The sequence below is a fragment of the Callospermophilus lateralis genome, chromosome 8 (genome assembly GCF_048772815.1).
Source record: "Callospermophilus lateralis isolate mCalLat2 chromosome 8, mCalLat2.hap1, whole genome shotgun sequence".
Lineage (NCBI taxonomy): Eukaryota > Metazoa > Chordata > Mammalia > Rodentia > Sciuridae > Callospermophilus > Callospermophilus lateralis.
Window position 1 is genome coordinate 111,782,009 of NC_135312.1, and position 19,537 is coordinate 111,801,545.

The 19,537-nt window shown below is 37.1% G+C and overlaps 1 protein-coding gene across 1 annotated transcript in view; it reads left to right on the plus strand.

Moving 5' to 3' along the window:
* Dchs2 (dachsous cadherin-related 2) overlaps window positions 1-19,537 on the plus strand; it is a 250,655-nt gene that overhangs the window by 161,121 nt on the left and 69,997 nt on the right. Inside the window, exons 4-7 of the mRNA XM_076864992.2 lie at window positions 7,861-8,097; window positions 9,093-10,100; window positions 13,047-13,234; window positions 14,744-14,843. Coding sequence (XP_076721107.2) covers window positions 7,861-8,097; window positions 9,093-10,100; window positions 13,047-13,234; window positions 14,744-14,843 — 1,533 coding nt within the window. The remainder of the gene's footprint in view (window positions 1-7,860; window positions 8,098-9,092; window positions 10,101-13,046; window positions 13,235-14,743; window positions 14,844-19,537) is intronic.

Below are 19,537 nucleotides of genomic sequence, written 5' to 3' on the forward strand. Positions count from 1 at the left end.
TAAATAAATAAAAGGGGAGATTGAATATGTAAGTTTATACATTGGGAAATGACCTAGAAATTCCGATAGGTCTTTGTAAGCCTTGATCTGTTTTATACCAGTGCAATGGATCCCTGCAAGTTCAAAGACAAGTGCATTAGCCAATTGTGTTGATTTTTTGGGGGGTGATTATTCTTAGTTGAGTATAATGTTTTTATTTAATTAAAAAAATGAACATTGAAAAAACTAGAATTCTGGAAATAGTTACCATAATAATTGATCACTTTCAGAAAGGAATTAAAACTGTCTGACATTGCTAGGGGAGTTATCATCGTCCTAATTTGTAGACAAGGAAGGTGAAAACATGGCAGGTTGGAATGATTTGTCTGTGGTCATACACAGAAATCTGTGGGGCTCTTTGTGTTTTGAAACAATTACTTTGAGCTTGGCAATTGGTGAACAAGTATTTAGTGCAACAAATATTAACTATCCCATCATTAGACAGGAATGTTGGGCAGATTAGCATAATATGTACATATATTAGTGTAACATCATGCCTACCTTTTTTAAACATAATGTACAAATGTATGTATACATATGTGTATGTATTATGAATGTGTGGATATGTACATGTATATATTTATGTGTGTAAACATGCACACACACATATGTATGTATATACTCTCAGATTAGTGTCTCTACTTCTAAGACTTTTATGAAATGAGAAATGGAGAAAAGTTAAAAGGGGATTTCCCCCCCCCCCCCAAATCCTAGTGGAAAACCAATATTGGAGGACTTACCTTGTAAGTTCAGGCACATTTATAGTTTTGTTTGTTTTAAAAGGCTTGAAAACATTTTCCCTTTAAGGTATTTCTCTTTAGAAAGTAGGATTCCTGACCCTTCTCCTATGAACTCATTTCTTTGAATGACCACCATATGCAAAGTTCATGCAGATTTCACTGTTTACACGTTAGCTACAAATTTCGTTGTCGCTTGCTTAGAACTGACAGTCCTAGCCAGGTGCAGTGACACAAGTCTAGGGTCAGGAGGCCAAGGCAGGCAGATGGCCAGTTCCAGGCCTGTCTCAGCAATTGAGCGAGGCTCTAAGCAACTTAGTGAGACACTGCCTCAAAATAAAATATAAAAAGGGCCAGGAATGTGGCTCAGTGGTTAAGCGTCCCTGGGTTCAATCCTTGGCACTCCCCCTACCAATAAAAAACTAGAGAGTCCTTACTTTTTTTTTAAACTCTATTTTATAGTTTACCATATGTTACTGTGGCACATTTTCCTAATAATTTGAGTATTTGACACAATATTTTTTTATGATCAAACAGTTTTATAAAGACAGTTTCCACAGAACACGTTTATCTGAACCTCAGGGAATTATTTAATGGAAAATAGCTTTCCTAAACAACTTGCTAGTCCTAAAATTTTGTCCTTGAAGATTTTTATATAATAATGCTATTTTTTAGACAAGTGTCTTGTGTAATTATTTTTAAAGGCATGCAATTTAATGTCCAATCTAAATCTTTACTATGGTGTTCACATTTCCTTTATAGCTCTAAAGAAAGTTGGTATAGGCAGTCATGCATTACATAATGATGGGGATACATTCTAAAAAACATGTGCCGAATGTACTTACACAGACTAAGATAGATGCAATATGTTATGCTTTGGATATGATGTACCCAAAAAGCTAATATGTGAGACAATGCAAGAAGGTTTGGAGGAGAAATGATTGGCTCATAGCCCCAACCCAATTAATTCCTGATGGGATTAACTGGGTGGTAACTGGAGGCAAGTGGAGTGTGAGTAGAGGAAGTGGTTCATTGGGGGCATGGCTTTGGGGTATATATTTTGTATCTGGAGAGTGGAGCCTCTCTCTGCTTTCTGATCACCATGTGAGCTACTTCCCTCTGCCACACTCTTCCTCCATGATGTTCTGCCTCACCTTGAGCCCCAAAGAATAGAGTCTGTCTTCTATGGACAGAGACCTCTGAAATCATGAGCCCTCAAATAAACTTATCCTCCTCTACAGTTGTGCTGGTTGGGTCTTTTAGTTGCAGCAACAAAAATATTGACTAAAACACAATGTCACTAGACAATATGATCTTATAGGACCACTGTCACACATGTGCTCAATCATTGATTAAAATGACGTTTTGAGATGCATGTGTCTTTTTCAGTAATATGTTTTATTTTTCTAAAAATCCTTTGAACTTTATATGTTTTTTCTAAATACTAAGTTGACATACACTCATTGTTAAATATTTTTAAAGTATAGGGATATAGCCAGGTGTGTTGGCAAACGCCTGAAATCCCAGTTGCTTGGGAGGCTGAGGCAGGAGGATTTTGAGTTCAAATTCAGCATCAGCAACCTGTCCCCAAATAACATATAAAAAAGGGCTGGGGATGTGGCTCAGTGGTAAAGCACCCCTGGATTCAATCCCTGGTGAAAAGAAAAAAATATATATAGGGATATAAGAAGTAGAAAGTGAGATGTCTTGCTGAATACAGTGTCACACACCTGTGATTCCAACAGCTTGGAAACTTGAGACAGGAGGATTGCAAGTTCGAGGTCAGCCTCAGCAACTTAGTGAGGCCCTAAGCAATTTAGCAAGACTCTGTCTCAAAATAAAAAATAAAAATGGTCCAGGGTCATGGCTCAGTGGTTAAGTACTCCTGGATTCAATCCTTGGTACCAAAAAAAAAAAAAAAAAAAAAAAGGAAAGAAAGTAAGCTGTCCTATAATCTCATAATCTCCACCCCCAAAGGTGACCTTTCTTGACAATTGTTCATCTTCTTCCATGTTTCCCAGTGTGCTTGTTTTTGTGGTTACATCTATAGTATAAGTGTTAGTGTTTATATGAAAACTGTATGTATTGTTCTGTACTCTTAACATTCTCACTTAGCAGGGTTTCATGTATAATAATGCCCTAAGTGTTATCAAAAATAATTTAGGATTGAGGGTATAAAAAAAGACAACTGTTTTACTTTTTCATTTTTATTATTATTAGTGAGTTTGAGCATTACTGTATTTATTGACATTTTGTCTTTCTTATCTACACTATCTGTGCTTATCTACCGTTAACTTTTGGTTTCCTTGTATTTTTCATTTTAATTGTAGAAACCTTTATATTATGGACATTAAATTGTTTAAATATTTTTCAAATAATTTTCATGTTTTTATTTTATTAACAGATCACTGAGTGATTAGTGAGTAAGGAAGTGAATGATAAGAAATATAAAAACTGTTATTTAATGTATAATGTATTCAGTTTATAGTAAGCACATATTCCCAGACCACTATAGCATCATAGAAGGGTGGTGTCTGGCTATGTGGAGGCAAGCAAAAGCTACCTGCATTAGATGAGACTTGAGCTGCACTTTAAAATATGACTGGAAATCATCAGGTTGATGAAGAATTGTTCTGGGAAAAGGATATGGAAATTCAAATAGAAAAGAGCACCATCTAGTCTGCAAAGTATAAGTACTTCACTTTGCTGAAGGAAGAAAGTCTACATATTAAGTCATGAGATGGGGCTACAGAAATGGAGGTTGTGCCAGCTTTCTTATCACTATGACCAGAATACCTAACAAGAGCAACTGAGAGGAGGAAACGTTTATTGGGTACACATGATTTTAGAGGTCTCAGCCCATAGACAGCCAACTCCATTTCTCTAGGCCCGAGGTGAGCACATCATGGAGAAGGGACCAGTGGAGGAAAGATGCTCAGCTTATGATGGGGTCAAGAAACAGAGAAACAGGGGCTGGGGTTGGGGCTCAGTGGTAGAGCGCTCGCCTTGCACATGTGAGGCACTGGGTTCGATCCTCAGCACCACGTGAAAATAAATAAATAAAAATAAAGTTTTTTTTTTAAAGAAGCAGAGAAACAGGGAGAGAGAGGAAGGGACCACAAGAAGAGCAAGCCTTTCAGGGCACATCCTGGTGACCCACTTCCTCCAGCCACGCCCCACCTGCCTACAGTTACCACCCAGTCAGTCCATTCAAACTTGGATGGATTGATTAGGTTGCTGCTTTCACAATCCAATCATTTCACCTCTGAATATTCCTGCATTAATACAGAAGTTTTAGGGGAACGCCTCATATCCAAACTGAAACAGATGAAAGAGGGCTAATTTATGAATAGTTTGGTATGTTCGGATGAGGCGTTTGAACTATATGCTGAGAACTTGGATATATCTGGATTTGGATTTCAGGAAGACTGTTTTCATAGAAGTCTGAAAAAATAGCCCAGAAAGAGTCAGTCTGTAGGTAGGAAGACTAGTTGTGCCTATTTGAGAAAGACATTCATTTTTTTCAATGTCACAATCTTCAAAAGGGCAAAATGAGATCTTTCAAATTTTCCCTATAATAAGAATTGAGTTAAATCTGTGAGAATATATACCCAGGGTGTGGGAATGACTGGGGTTGAGGGGACTTTTTTATTTTCTTCTGTAAACAGTTCTGTATCATTTGAGTTTTATTTTTCAAATCAAGCACAAGCTTTTATCAGTGGACTAGTCCAAGGGGATTGAAGGGGAGGGAGGAGGGATGGGATAAGGGAAGAACAGTGGAAGGAATCTGACCTAAGTTTCCTATGTACATATATGAATATACCACAGTGACTCTCACCATCATGTATAGCCACTAGACACTAATTTAAAAAAAAAAAAACTAAGTAAATAGCAGGAAGATCAGTAGAATAGAGGGAAGGGAACAGGGTGAGGGAGGGTGGGAGGAAGTACTGGGGACTGAATTAGAACAAATTTTATTCCATGCTTTTATAATCATACCAAAATGAATCCTAATGTCATATAGAGCTAAAAATAACCAATAAAAAGAAAGAAAGAAAAAAGTCACCTCTGGAAGCCACTTGTGCAGAATAATAATATCTTTCTGTAAGGGTGAAGTAACATTTGTAGTTGGAATTGAGACTTACCTTTCAGGCGTTCTGATTGTTAAGGTTAGTTTTCTGGGGTGGGGTCATACTCTTCTTTGCTATAGGTGTCTAAATAGCTGTCATAATGGGAAGGGGCAATTCGAAGTTAGAAACCTGCATGGTGACTACTCTATAGTATTTCTGAAAATTCATTTCTTGCTTCTTGCTTTTAGAACGTGTAATGTAATATTTTATCTTCACTCAACTTAGCAAGCAAATGGATGATGACATTGATGTTACACTTCTAAGTCCCAATACATATTTTGTTTAATGATCCAGTCAAAGCTAAGAAAGATTGTAATTAATCACTGCCGGTTTTTAATGTGTAAATTTTCAATTGGACTTCACCCCAATTTTAAAAATAAACAAAATAAATTCTATTTACCTAAAAAAAGCATTGACTTTTAGAGTGAAACAATTTATATTCTTTTTTTTAAAAAAAAAAAAACTGCACCAATAACAGATGGGAATGATCTGAACTAGAAGTTTGTTTGAAAAGCATTTAGGGCTTTGGTGGACCACAAAATCAATTAGAACCCTGATTCTAACATGTCTGCTAAAGTTGGTCTAATAATAGTTGGTATCATTAGTAGTGTTTTGTAGGATCCTAATACTTTGGATTTGGACCTGCTTGGCTTGGTCAGATTGACCTGGAAATTGTGTTCACTCTGGAGGCCTCAATTAAGATGATCAACTTGAAGCATGTTCAGGAGAAGCAAACCATTTGGGAAATGATTTAAAATCAAGTTAGATAAGATACTATTAAAGAACAGGGCAACTCAGTATGTCTCAAATCGTCACATTGCACACCTTGAACTAGTACAATTTTATGTATCAATTATACCTCAGTAAAGCTGGGCGGGGGGATAAAAGGGGGGATGTTATGCTTGGAGGAAGTCAGGCAAGATGCGTGACTTTATAATACATTATGCCAAAGAGAAATAATGCATGTTTCAATAAACCCTGAACAGAAATAGGAATAGGAACAGATTTTGAAAAGAAACAACTAAAATTTTCATACCTAAAAACTGGGTACTTCTGATGTGTTTACCAGCTTGTATACTGGCAAAAAAATTGCAGTATTCCATTCTTAAACTGATAGGATGATTGGTTAGACTATCAGAGTTCATAAAGTGCAACTGTATTTATTTCTATGTTTATCAATGAGTTTGTATGTATTTTCTTTCTTGTTAAACAAAACCAATAGGTTTATTTCCAAAGTTGGTTCCATTGTATCTATTTTCTTGCTTTCAAGCCAGTTACACATTTAATATTTCAATGTTAAATAATTAGTCATCTCAATTATTGAATTTCTCCCCAACTTAACCATAAATACCTCCTCCTCTCACACGCAATAGTCATAAGCCTCAAATACCACTCTTTCCCCCATGGTTTTAACACTTATTGAAGTTTCCTTACACACAGTTCTTGTATTATACCTTCTCACCAGCAAAGAGTAGAATCAATTGAAAAACAGAACTTCCCCATGTAATATTGAGTCCAGGAATGCCTGGAAGATTCATTTCAGTTTTCTCCTGAGATCTTAGTGCCCTGGCACCTGGGCAGGTTGTAACTACCCGTTACTCATGTTAGCCCCACCTGAGGACACATCAGACTCTGACTCCATCATACTGAGCTGGTGATGTGATTGTCAGGCCTGAACAGGCACCAGAATTTATGTTCTTCTGGTTGAGTTGACATGCTTCCAAAATGTCTAATGTTTAAGCCCAGGGGGAATACTGTTCTCTTGACAGAATCTGTAGCATCATTTCTCAAATATGTACAAGTTCTTTGGTTATAAGACTAATGTGTCAATTCAGTTTCTCTAGAAAGATAGATCCAATAGAATGGGTGTGTTTGAATATGTGTGCATGTGTGTGTGCATAGATATACACACATGTGATAAATACATATGCACATCTGTGAGGAGATTTCTTGTAAGGAATTGCATTGTGCAATTATGGAGACTGACATTTCCCAAGATCTGCAGGGTGAGTTAGAAAGCTAAGCCAAGGAAAGTCAATGGTTTATTGCATACTGAAGACCAGCAGGCTTGAGACCCAGGAAGAGCTAATGTTTCATCAGAGTGTGAAGGCAGGAAAAAAATAACTAGTATTCCATTTTGAAGACAGTCAGACAGGAGGAATTCCCTCTTAATTATAAAGTGGTCAGTTTTTATGTTCAATTCAGGACTTCAACTGATTGGATAAAGCCCACCTATGTTAGGGATAACAGTCTACTGTATTCACTCTGAGAAGTCAAGTAATATCATACAAAAATATGGAATCAACCTAGGTGCCCTTCAACAGATGAATGGATAAGTAAAATATGGTATATATACATGATAGAATATTAGCCATAGAGAAAGATGAAATTATGGCTGGTAAGTGGATGGAACTGGAGACTATCATGCTAAGTGAAATAAGCCAGTTCCGAGAAACCAAAAGCTGAATGTTCTCATCTGATATGTGAATACTAACACACAATAAGGAGGTTGGGAGGGAAGAATAGAAGTTTATTGGATTAGACAAAGGGGAATGAAGGGAAGGGAGAGAGGATGGGAATAGGAAAGATAACAGAATGAATTAAACGTAACTTTTCCATGTTTATATATAAATACACAACCAGTGAAATGCCACATCATGTGCAACCACAAGAATGGGATCCTAGTTAGAATAAGTCATACTCCATTTATATATATATGTTAAAATATATTCTACTGCCTGTATATCTAAAAAGAGCACATTTTTAAAAAGGGAAAAAATTACTCTTAGAGTCACACTCAGAATAATGTTTGATCAAATATCTGGGCACCCCATAATCCAATCAAGTTGGTGCATAAAATTAAATAGCACAGCAGACTTAACAGATTAGGTGTTATAATTATCAGTATTTATTACATATTAACTGCTTATTAATTATTTCTTGCCCCCATCCAGGGATTATTTACTTAACATCATCTCTTAGTCATTTGGAACCGAAGACTCTTTTTTTGATGGTCTGTGCCCAAGATGGTGGTGGACTTACAGCTGCGGTTAACGCTGACATCACCATACACATCCTCCAGACAGCTCTGGCACCTGCAGAATTTGAAAGACCTAAGTACACATTCTCAGTTTATGAAGATGTGCCTGAAGATACTCCTGTTGGAACAGTGAAAGCCAGAGAGTCCTTGAGTAAGTACTGCTGCTGCATTAAAGTCCATGATTGAAAATTTTGCTATATTTTCTTGGGCTGTCCAATCTTGAAGAATGCTTTCCTTCTCTCCAGGCAAGATGAACTGAGGCAGCACAAGGTGTGGCTTGCTCTGCATTCTCTCAACATTGTTTCCATCCATCCTACAATTCTCTTAATAATAACAACAGAAATAGGTATTTTCAAAAGAAAGCTTAAAACAGTACAGAATATTTATGTAGAAAGTGTCTATGTCCTCCCCGAAAACACACACTTAAAAAAAATTTCTTACAAAAATCCATTTCATTCTGTTATACTTTTTATCACTTTAGTATAAAAAATGCAGCTTTCCAGGAAAACTGTACATCATCTGGCTCATTAAACAAGTTACATAGTATTTCAACTTAGATGTGTTTTCTTTAACCATTGCCTTTTTGCTGTCTATTTGAATATTTTTAAAATTTTGGTCGTCCAAATACCATGTGAGCAAATATTCTTTCATAACTCCGTTTTACACAGACAGAATGAAATCCTAAAAGGGAATTATGTCTCCAAAAAGCTTGCCTTCCTCCTGGTCCCCTCCTTTCCTTTCTTCTCTCCTTCTCCTCCATCTCTGTGGGGGTTATGGCCAGGCCTGGGAAGACATCATACAGAAACATCAACAGAAACTTAACTTGGCTTCCTTAAATATAGAGAAGACGGTATGCAAATTATTTTCTGAATATCTTTTCTTTGTACCTAATGCAAAAAGATGAAGAAAGATAGTAAAGCCTGCAGCTTGCTCTTTGTTCCCCGGATGTCCCCTTTGCCCACAAAACAAAACCAAAAAAAACCCTTAATCTATGCACCCCCTTTTCAACAGGCTTGGAGAGTAGAGCAAGAAAGCAGACAGACAGTCCCCGGTGCTCGGCGTCTATGCAGCATATGTTAACATTTCAGCATTTCCAGCATCTGCATTCCTGGGGCGTATAATGATTGCATATCCTCCCTTTTCCAGATTCCTCAGAACCAATCTTCTACAGGATTTCCTCTGGCAACCTGGACGGGAAGTTCTCCATTCACCCTTGGCTGGGCACTCTTCGCACCCAGAAGCCTTTAGATCACGAAACGCAGCCTGTGGCGGTCCTCACGGTCCAGGCGCAGCTTGGCAGCTCCCCAGTCTGCAGCAGCACAGAAGTCAACATCACCATAGTGGACGTCAACGACAACCAGCCCGAGTTCCTCAGAGCCTCTGACGAGATCAGGATATCGCCAACCACCCCGGCCGGCACGGCCCTGTACGTTGCACGTGCTGAAGACCCAGACAGCGGGCTGAACGGGCTCATCCGATACAGCATTGCAAGCCAGAACCCGGGCATCTTCACCATCGACCGAGCGCTGGGGGTGGTGTCCCTCGGTGGGAGCCTGGGAGGGGAGGTCCTGCAGAAACACACCCTGACCCTCATGGCCGAGGACCATGGCGCCCCTCCCCGGGCCTCCCTGTCGATGCTGACGATAGTCATCGAGAAGCAAGAACAAACCCCAGCCTTGACTTTGGAAAGCCTGGTTTATCAAGTGGAAGTCAGTGAATCTCTCTCGCTGACGACACAAATACTGCGAATACAGGCGCGCCCCCAGCACACGACCGCGCAGACCGTGTACTCACTGGAGGCCAGTGTGGACGCTGCTGCGTTCGGAGTCCACCCCTACACGGGTTGGGTGTATCTGCGGCGACAGCTCGACTACGAATCCACACGAACGTACCGCTTTAGGGTGTTCGCCGGGATCCCCGAGGACAGATCCTTGAAAAACGTGAGCGCCTCAGTGATAGTTCATGTCCTGGATGAGAACGACAATTCCCCGACCTTCTCGCGTGATGTCTTGTTTTTGAAAGTTGAAGAGAACCCTATTCCCCCAGGGGTAATAGGCAAAATTACAGCCATTGACCCAGACTCTGGAAAGAATGGACAGCTATCCTATTTTCTTTTGTCTGATGGAAAATTCTTCAGGATAAATCCTAATACAGGTAGCATTTTGTAGCTTCCAGTTACTCCTTTAAAATGAGAATTGAGAAAAAAAAAATTTAGTTATAGCATTAGTACAAGCATTCAGATAAAATGAGTTTTTAGTAGATGAAGTGTCTGATTATAGTATTGTGTAACTTTAAAACGCAGTTAAAATCGAAAAGAATTTCACCTCTAATGATTCATCCTTCTCTTGGTTCCACTCATAAATTGCCAGTACCATCATGTGCCATATAATGACACTTTAGATGCACAGATTCTGACTACTCTGTTACAATCGCCTGCAATATTCAATAGGGTCATATGTTACACAAGTTTGTAGCTTTGGAGCAACAGGCTATGCCATATAGCTTCTACCATCTATGCTTCTATAAGCATATTTCTGATGTTTGCACAGTGAAGAAATCAGCTAGGGACACATTTCTTAGAACATATCCCTGTCATTAAGGGGTGCATGACTATATAAGTTTCTTACACTGAATGAGAGGTATAGTCAGAATTGGATTAAATAAATCCTGGGAAAGGTTTGTTTTCTTTGCCAACCAGTTTTTTTTTTTTTTTAATTTGCAGATTGTTTTTTTAAATCACTCTGGCATACATTGTGAAATATAAATGTCACCAACATAAAGTTAGAAAGTAATCCATTAGCTGAGATTTTAAAATCACCCCAGGGATGCACACATGTCCCCATTCTCATTTTATTAAGGGAACCAGGGGGGAAAGGGGGAATAATTACAGTGGCATAATTATTTTTTTTGAAGTCTTAATTTAAAAATTAAATATAAAACATTTTATTTAAAAATTTATGCTGTATGAATTTACAAGGACTTTAATCTCTGCAACAAGATGTGTTTATTCTGCAAATACAGAGCTGGGAAAACTGAGAATGAGATAGCTGTGGGAAGGTCAGAGAGCTAGTCAGAGGTTAGAGGAAGCCACCAATCACAGAAGGCTTGATATAGGTCACATCCTGGCTAATGGTGCCCCTACCCTTTAGTGGGACAGGATTTGAATTCAGTTCTAGTTAGCTTCTAGACTTTGTTCTTCATTCCCCATGTGTGAAATGGGAGAAGATGCTTCTTCCTTCTGTAGGTGGAGCCTCTCATCAGCACAAGTGGCTTCTAGGAAGGGTGCAGACTGGATTTCAACCCCCAGTCACTTTGTAAACTGGTGTGCCTTCTGGAGGGCATGGGCTGCACAGATGTGTGGGAGAGTCCTGCTGCCGCTTCATTCCATATGTCTGTTCGTTTCTAGATCTTCTGTTTCACTTGGTAATTTAAAAAAAAAAAAAATACGCAAACTACAGCAGGTTACCCCATGATTTTCTTTTTTCTATTATTATTCAGACCCAGATTCAGAAGACCTAGTGTTCCGTCATGATTTTGTTCATATCAGAGCTCAGTGCTCCTGCCATGAACAGAGGAGATAATTCCTAACATGCGTCACGTCATGCTCTGAGGTTGTCAAAGAGATGAAGTACACGAAGGGGATTGAAATCCAATGTCCTGATAAGCTGTTCTCATTTGCCAGGGACAGTGTGGCAAGGCAGGGCTGGAGGGCATCCTTCAGAGCAGGCAGGCCACCTTGTCTCCTCATCCTGGTACACCAAGCAGGCTTCTTACTGACGTGGATGCCAGTTCCCACTGAACCCTGACTTGGCATCACCAGTGCCAGTCCCAGGCTGTGGCTCAAAGTCCTTTTACCTATTTTTTGAGAGAGGATCTCACTAAGTTGCTTAGGGTCTTGCTAATAGACCTCTAAATAGCTGATATATGACCATCAGAGTTGATTCATAAAATTTAAAAAATCTGTTTGTCATTCAGGATTTGGGGTTTTTCAAAGAATTACAAATTGGAACTTTAAAATACAGTGACAATGTGATTTTTATTAAAATTACATTTATGGTAAACACTCTTTAAATAGTTTATAAAGTAAATAGTAGCAGTAAACTCTGCATTTAAGCTCACCAATCCAGAGACTTATCCAAATATGAATTTTATCCTTGTTTCAGCTTTTTTAATACAATGGTATTTTATTTGAATTAAGAGGAGAATATCTTAGTAATGAGAATGTTGGTTGATAGTTGCTTCATGTTTACTTTCTCACAAATAGATTTCTTGAAAGACCTTAGAAAACTAGTGCTTTGCTGAGCTCCACAGTAGGAGATGGGCTATTGGAGAGAACTTGGCTTCCCAAGACCCTTGGCAATATGAAGAGGCAGTTACAATTTTGTGCCTCAGTCTCCATGGCTAAACCATGCAGGAATTTACGAAATATAGCATAGTTGTAGGCAAAAATATATAAAATAAGACTTATAAAGCATTAATTGCTCTTTGGGAAGTCACTACCCATTGCTACACATATGCTTTGTGGGAAAAAAAATAAATACTTGTATACATGAATGAAAAACCATTGCCTAAAGAATATGATTTTCAGGAAAATGTTTGCATCATTTTAAAGTAATGATGACAACTGCCGAGAGTGTGATAATTCACAGCTTATGAAATGCTTTTTCTTATGAAACAATTGCATTTGTTTCAGAGAGCAGCCCCAGGAGGTAGGCTCAGAGACCATGTTAGGTGGGGAACCTTGGACCCAAAGCCAGAACTTATATCATAGCTCACATGCTTTCCATTGTTCTATGTGGCAGCCTATAATAAGCAGTTATTTTAAATTTTCCAATTTTTTTTTTTTGTGAATTCATAGTTTCTTAGTTCAAAAGCTTGATGGCAGATAATTTGAAATACAAAGAGTAACCAATAAAGTAGCATTTTCGGGAGCTACTTCAGGAAATTCTCCCAACAGTAGCATGAGCCAAACTAAGAATGTTGTCTTGGGAGTTGTACTTCTGCTCAAAGCTTCATCTTTGATTTTCCTTCTCTGGATTATTTTGGGTATGGTCTGTGACACTGGTGTCCTTGTCCTGTGCTCTGCCCTGTATTCTTCAGGAGAATTGATCGGCTGGTTGGCATTGGATCGTGAGCATCAGGTGCACCATCAAATGACTGTGCTGGTGACGGACCACGGCTCCCCACCACGAAATGCCACCATGGTGGTTTATATCACAGTTACTGACATCAATGACAACAGGCCATTTTTCCCACAGTGTCTCCCTGGAAAAGAACTTCACATCAAGGTTTGTGAAGTAGCCTTGCCGTGGATTTGTTAGTCATTTGTTTTGAGCACCATCTTGTGGTAATTCATGTGAATTTATCAAACTGGCCTTGGTGGGGCATTGCATAGATTTCTAGATAGAAATTGTAAATATGTGGAGTTTTTTTCCTTAAAAAAAGACATTTAGAAAAAAGAGAATAGATATTTATGCTCTTTGGAATCAACCCTCCAGTTGTTTTATAAGAGGAATGTATTCCTGCCCTTTGCATACAGATATGATTACCTTGGTTCCCGTAATGCTCACACATGGATTATTTAACCACTAGTTTGCTTGCACCTTTTTGAAATCCTTATGAGCAAATGATGCACATCACTAAGATGGGAAGTTGAGAGCATGGAACAATCTATAATTCTAAAATGGTCATTTTAAACTTCTAATTACATTTATATCATGTACATTTGTATGTTTTTGCATCTTTTCCAATGTGTACAGTATAATTAGCATATTAATTCATGTACATAGTAAGTGAATATATCTTGGAGATATTTGTATACTTGTAATTTTTTTCTTTTTGCTTTTTTTTTTGGTACTAGGGATTTAACATAGGAGTGCTTTACCACTGATGTATTTTTAATTTTTCTATTTTTACTTTTTATTTTTTTGAGACAAGGTCTCACTAAGTTGCTTAAGGTCTTGCTAAATTTCTGAGGTTGGACTTAAACTTTAAATCCTCTTACCTTAGCTTCTCAAGTTGCTGGGATTACAAGCATGTGCCACCACACCCGGCTGTAATTATTTTTAATGGATGCATTGTATGAATAAAAAGTTTGAGATCTACTGCTCTAAAATAGTCAAATTGGACAAACTGGGCTCAAATATACACACTGAGCAACTGAAAAAAGCTATTGAAAATTTAATAACTTTAAACTAATCTTCTGAAACCATATTTAAAGAAAAATTATCCCAAAGCCAAACAGTATCAGGTAATTATATAATTTGCAATTCTATCATTAAAATACCCTGTGCTTAATTGGAGAGTTGAACTCCACATGTGCATTTCAATATTCCAGAAAAATTCCTATTAAGAAGATATGTTTCCTGTGTGAGGTATATTTCCTGAAATAAAGGGCCATATTTATCTTAAGCATATTTTGAAGTACAACAACTACCTTTTACACGATGACCTGAGAAGGTGAGAATGAGATGCTAGAATTCTTTAAAAACATCCAAAATAGATAACTGTTTTGTTCATTTGATTTCCATTATTTTTATTTCTTTATTTGCAGAATTAGTTCAAATGCCCCTGATAATTTGTTCAAACTGTGTAAAAGATTTAAATTTGTAAGGTGGATCCTTTATATGGACTTCCACCCATGTAACTTTTCTTATGGTAGACATTTGGATGGTACATGGATTTTAAAACAGTTTTTAAAAAGGCATAGTATAATGTGTCCTTTCATTTAAAGGCCCACTGGTGCTTCTTTTTAAAATGTTGCTGTCTTTTTTGTAAGCCATGTGTTTTTATGACAGGTTTTGGAAGGTCAACCAGTAAATATGTTGGTCACAACTGTTTTTGCAAAGGATCTTGATGAAGGAAGTAATGCAGAAGTTCTATACTCAATCTCTGCAGGTAAAACTTACTAATATTAAGTCTGAATGGTTTTCAGAATTTCCTCTGTCATTTATAAGCTCTCTATCTCCTTCTAGGAAGCGGCATCCTATTTTAATTATTCAGAATTCTCTAGTTAAATTTGAGTATAACAAAATTAAAAACAAAATTCATTTGCTATTGCCAATAATCACTTCACTTAAAAAAATAAACTTATGAGTTTAGTGAAAACTTTTCTATGTCCTAAATAGAAACCATCCACCTTAAATGAGTAATTTGTACTAATCCAAAGTACAAATCAACTTTTACCAAAAGGCAAGTAGTAGCTAGTAGATAAGAAATGGTAGTTAGTGTGTTACAAGTGCCAAATATCTATGAATCTCTAGGAAAAGGGACTGCTCTTAACATCAGTGTAAATTATACCTACTGGTACTGAACCATAAATTATTACCATATATGTGTTGTGTATGTGGGAACTTCATTGCAACAGTCTTACTTTTATGTCTTAAAATTTGCAGGCCTCAGATTTTTTCTGGTGATTAGGTTTAGTTTGCATTGTATCTTAGACCATTTTAAAAGACATTTGGCACTTTGTCTTGTTTGACACAGACAATAAAACAAGAGACAATATTGCCATTCCTTGCAGATAATTTGACTGTCTTCATGGAAAACCCAAGATGTACTACTATAGGCAAAGTATTGGAATTAATAGGGTACTATATTTTTCCTAGAGCCACGTACAAAACTCACTAGCACTTTTTAAATTAGGCAGTTTTTCAAAGATCTCATTCCTTGTAGTGAATCCATAAAGAACCATAGGGTGAGGGCAGATTCACTGCAAAGCTAATGAAGCTTAAGTTTCAAGGTCCTTGACTATGGCCTTCTCCAGGAAAGGGGGATGGTAGGCAATTTATACATTTTTCTCTAGGAGGACCCCTTAAATTATATAAGCTTCAGAACTCCCTAAATCAGGATCTGTGCCTATTAAGAGGCATAGGGAAAATTCCAATAAAACATGTATAAGACCTGTATGAAGTAAGTTACAAAATCTTAATGAATATAAATGAAAAAGACAAATGAGATAGCTGACCGATGAAATTAAAAACTGTGTGTCATGTTCATACTTAGGAAGTCTATATCCAAAAGATGAAAATGATTCAAATATATAAATTTGGTGTCTTTCCAATTGAAACCTCACTGAATTTTGGTGGAATTTGACAAACTGATTCTGGAAGTCACACGGAAGAGCAAAAATCACTGAAAAACTAACACAGTGTCAAAAGAACAACTAGGATATTTACCCTCTGTAATTAAATCCCAGCGGCTCAGAAGAAGGCTGGCTGAGGCAGGAGGACCACAAGTTCAAAGCCAGCCTCAGTAACTTAGTGAAGCCCTGAGCGACTTAGTGAGACCCTGTCTGTAAATAAAATATAAAAAGTGCTGGGGATGTGACTCAGTGGTTAATTACCCCTGAGTTCAATCCCCAGTACAAAAAAACAAAAAATTCTATAATTAAGACAATATTGCATTGATTCTTTGATTAACAAATAGACCAGTGGGGAAGAAGAGAGAACTCATCCCACATAAATGGAGACTTGTATGAAAAGATATACTATCAGCAAAATAAAATTATACATCTACCTCTCAGTCTATCAAAGATGAGGTGTTTTAAGTAGGAAAATCCTTGAAATCTTGCAGAAGAAAATATGAGAGATTGATTTGACATTAGCATTGAGGGCAAAGAATGATTTTTAAACAAGAAAAGCAAAAATTTACAAAGAAACAGATCAATAAAGCTACATTCAAGTTTTCAAAAGGAGCCTGAATCATCAAAAACATGTTAAAACACGCTCAGCCTTGTTGGCAGAACTACTTTGAAGGAGAGTGGATGATATCTGATAGAATTGGAGGTGTGATCCCAGTGAGCCCTTGAAGTTTCATTTCTGCTGTATACCTCAGAGAAACTCAGATACGTGCAGAACAAGACCTGTAGCAGAATATTTATTGAAGCATTGCTTGAATTGCTTACATAATATGGTAAAGTACTCTACAATGAAATTGAGTGTATGGAGCCGTGCGTACATGATCCTGGAAAAACCTTGAATTTTATGTAAAAAAGGCAGGTTACAGAAGATAAAAAGTATCTTACTCTATAACAGTGGTTCTCAGTTCATTGTGTCGCCTCTTTCTGGGGAAGTTCCATATGTTCCTCTCATCACCTCCTGGACCCTGGGCAAGTTCTCCTTTCATGTTCCTATGCCCACATCCTGATTTCTTTACCTGTAAACATTTTAGAAGCTCTTTCCAACTTTGCAGGACACTTGAACAGTGTTTTGGAATAGTGATTTTTGCAGGGATAATGAGCCTACTGCAGCAGATCTATCTAATATTTTCACTTAATTTTCCTTTTTGCAAAATTGGTACATTATAATTTTATATAATAGTGGGATTAGAAGAACTATATTTAAAGACAGTTATTCTTTCTCCTTTTAAATTGTATTCTTAATTTTTTGTCTTCCCATTAATTACTGCTCAGCTTTTCTAGTCTCGTGATTTATTCTAATCTGGTCCCAGAAAGGAAAGTGACTTTTCAAGCATGCATTCAAAGATCTTCCTCTGGTGATTAGGTCAGTAAGACCAGTAAGATCTTTGTATTATATTTTTTCCTGTTTTATTCTGAGCAGGGAAAGAGAGCATGGTCCACCTATGAAAAGCCACAGGGGTGAAGAGGAACACACATGCACACATACTTACGTTGGGCTATAATCCTGCTGTAATACCATTATTTTAAAACAAGCAAAACCATGCATATTTATGAATATATGGAATAGGTACATAAAGCTTCACTTCAGTTAGATAAAGTGGCTTTCTCTGGATAAAGAAGAGAGGGATGAGATCTGGAGGTATATATAGGCCCACTGATTTCTTTATACTTGGTCATTTCATTTAAAATCTTGAGGAAATGTTGAGAATTGATCAGCCTGGTTTCCAAAATAACTTTTAGGATGTAGCAATGTAAAAATGCAGTAACTTTAATCTCATTACAAAATAGAGGCAACTACAAACTATAATCGAGAAACAAGATAAAAATTAGTGAAATGGGAACAGAGATTTGAATCATATTGGTGAGAATACGCCACAGTATTCTGGTGAGACTAAAGTGAGTGCATTATATCACAGAAATCACAACTAATAAATGTTACGTAACTTTTTGCTCAATATTTGAGTTTCATAAAGGCAGGAGTTCTTTTTTATTTGACTTTATATGTTTGATAATTGGTATCATTCAATACTAGTACTCAGCAATTGTTCAAACAAAGAATGGAAGACTATCCATTCGGGCTTTGTCTGAGGCTTTGTTTTGTTTTTTCCATTTTTTGGAGTATTCAGGTTTAATTAAAGAATAAAATCTGCTATTTAACTCAAGACCCTGGGGTATCAATCTGAATTATAAACATCTATATGAACTTATGATACATTTTTGTGCATAAGTGTGTCTGTTCTCTGTCCACTGAAAAGGCCTAGAAATGATGATCAACCCAGAAATAATGAACATCCCTAATGTCCAGAATATGGTCTCCCCAAACCATTTTCCACCAAAAGAAACCAGACGTCGTTAGAGAAATGACTGATTATAAATGTTAGGCAAGAAATCTACAGGAAGAGTCTGCACCATTTTGGTTTTTGCTCTGCCTGTTACAAGGAGTTTGTGAAGATCATTGGAATTCCATCCAAGTGGTGAGGAATCATATTTAAGATGATCCCAGTGTTCAATAATATGATCACCATTAATGATAATAATGGCAATATGTTGAAGGACATTTGTTTAATGTCATGTTTAATAATTTGTAAAAAAAAAAAAAGACAGAACTGTACTTATAGTTGGAACATTGGAGGATATTAGTAAACACACCCATTATTTCAAACGTTTAGCATCAAGCACTTATCTTGTCTTTCCTGTAATAAACTGTTCCTTTGGTTTATCAAAAAAAAAAAAGATGAAAGGCAATTTATTTTATTGAAATATTCTGGCTCATAAATGAGCATACAGCATGTTAATGTTGTATGTTTTCCAGTCCTTATGAGTCCATAGATCTAGACTGTGAATCAACAAGGTCAACATCAAAACTAAAAGGTAACCAAGCAGGTGCCTTTGTAGGGAAGCACCGTGTTTGTGCTGTTGTCTGGCTGGACAAAAGTCCCATCAGTTTTCCAGATTCCCCTTCCAATTCGACAACCAGAGGAACAAATGAAGCCACCTATCAGCAATGCAACAACCCAATTTAAACCATGAGAAACCTCAAGAGACATGATTCAGCTTCTTCACCAGATGAATTGCAAGGGTGAAATAGAGAGATATACGGCAGGAATGAATGACTTCAAGAAATATGAACTCTACAAACTTTATTTTGATGCTAATTTGAAGAATCCAACCAAAAGATATTTATGGGACTATCGGAAATCTGAAAACTTCCTGGATATTTGATGATGTTAAAGGATCACTGTTATTTTTAAAAGTATTTCATGGTACTATAATTATTTAAAAGCATTCATTATCTATTAGAGATGCATGTTGAAGGGTATATAGAAGAAATGATATGATTTCTGGAAATGTTATGATTTCCTTCTTGTTCAGAAGGAAATGGGGGATGGGAAATATAAAAACTAGGAATAGATGAATCAAGATTGTCCATGAATTGATAATTATTGAAGCT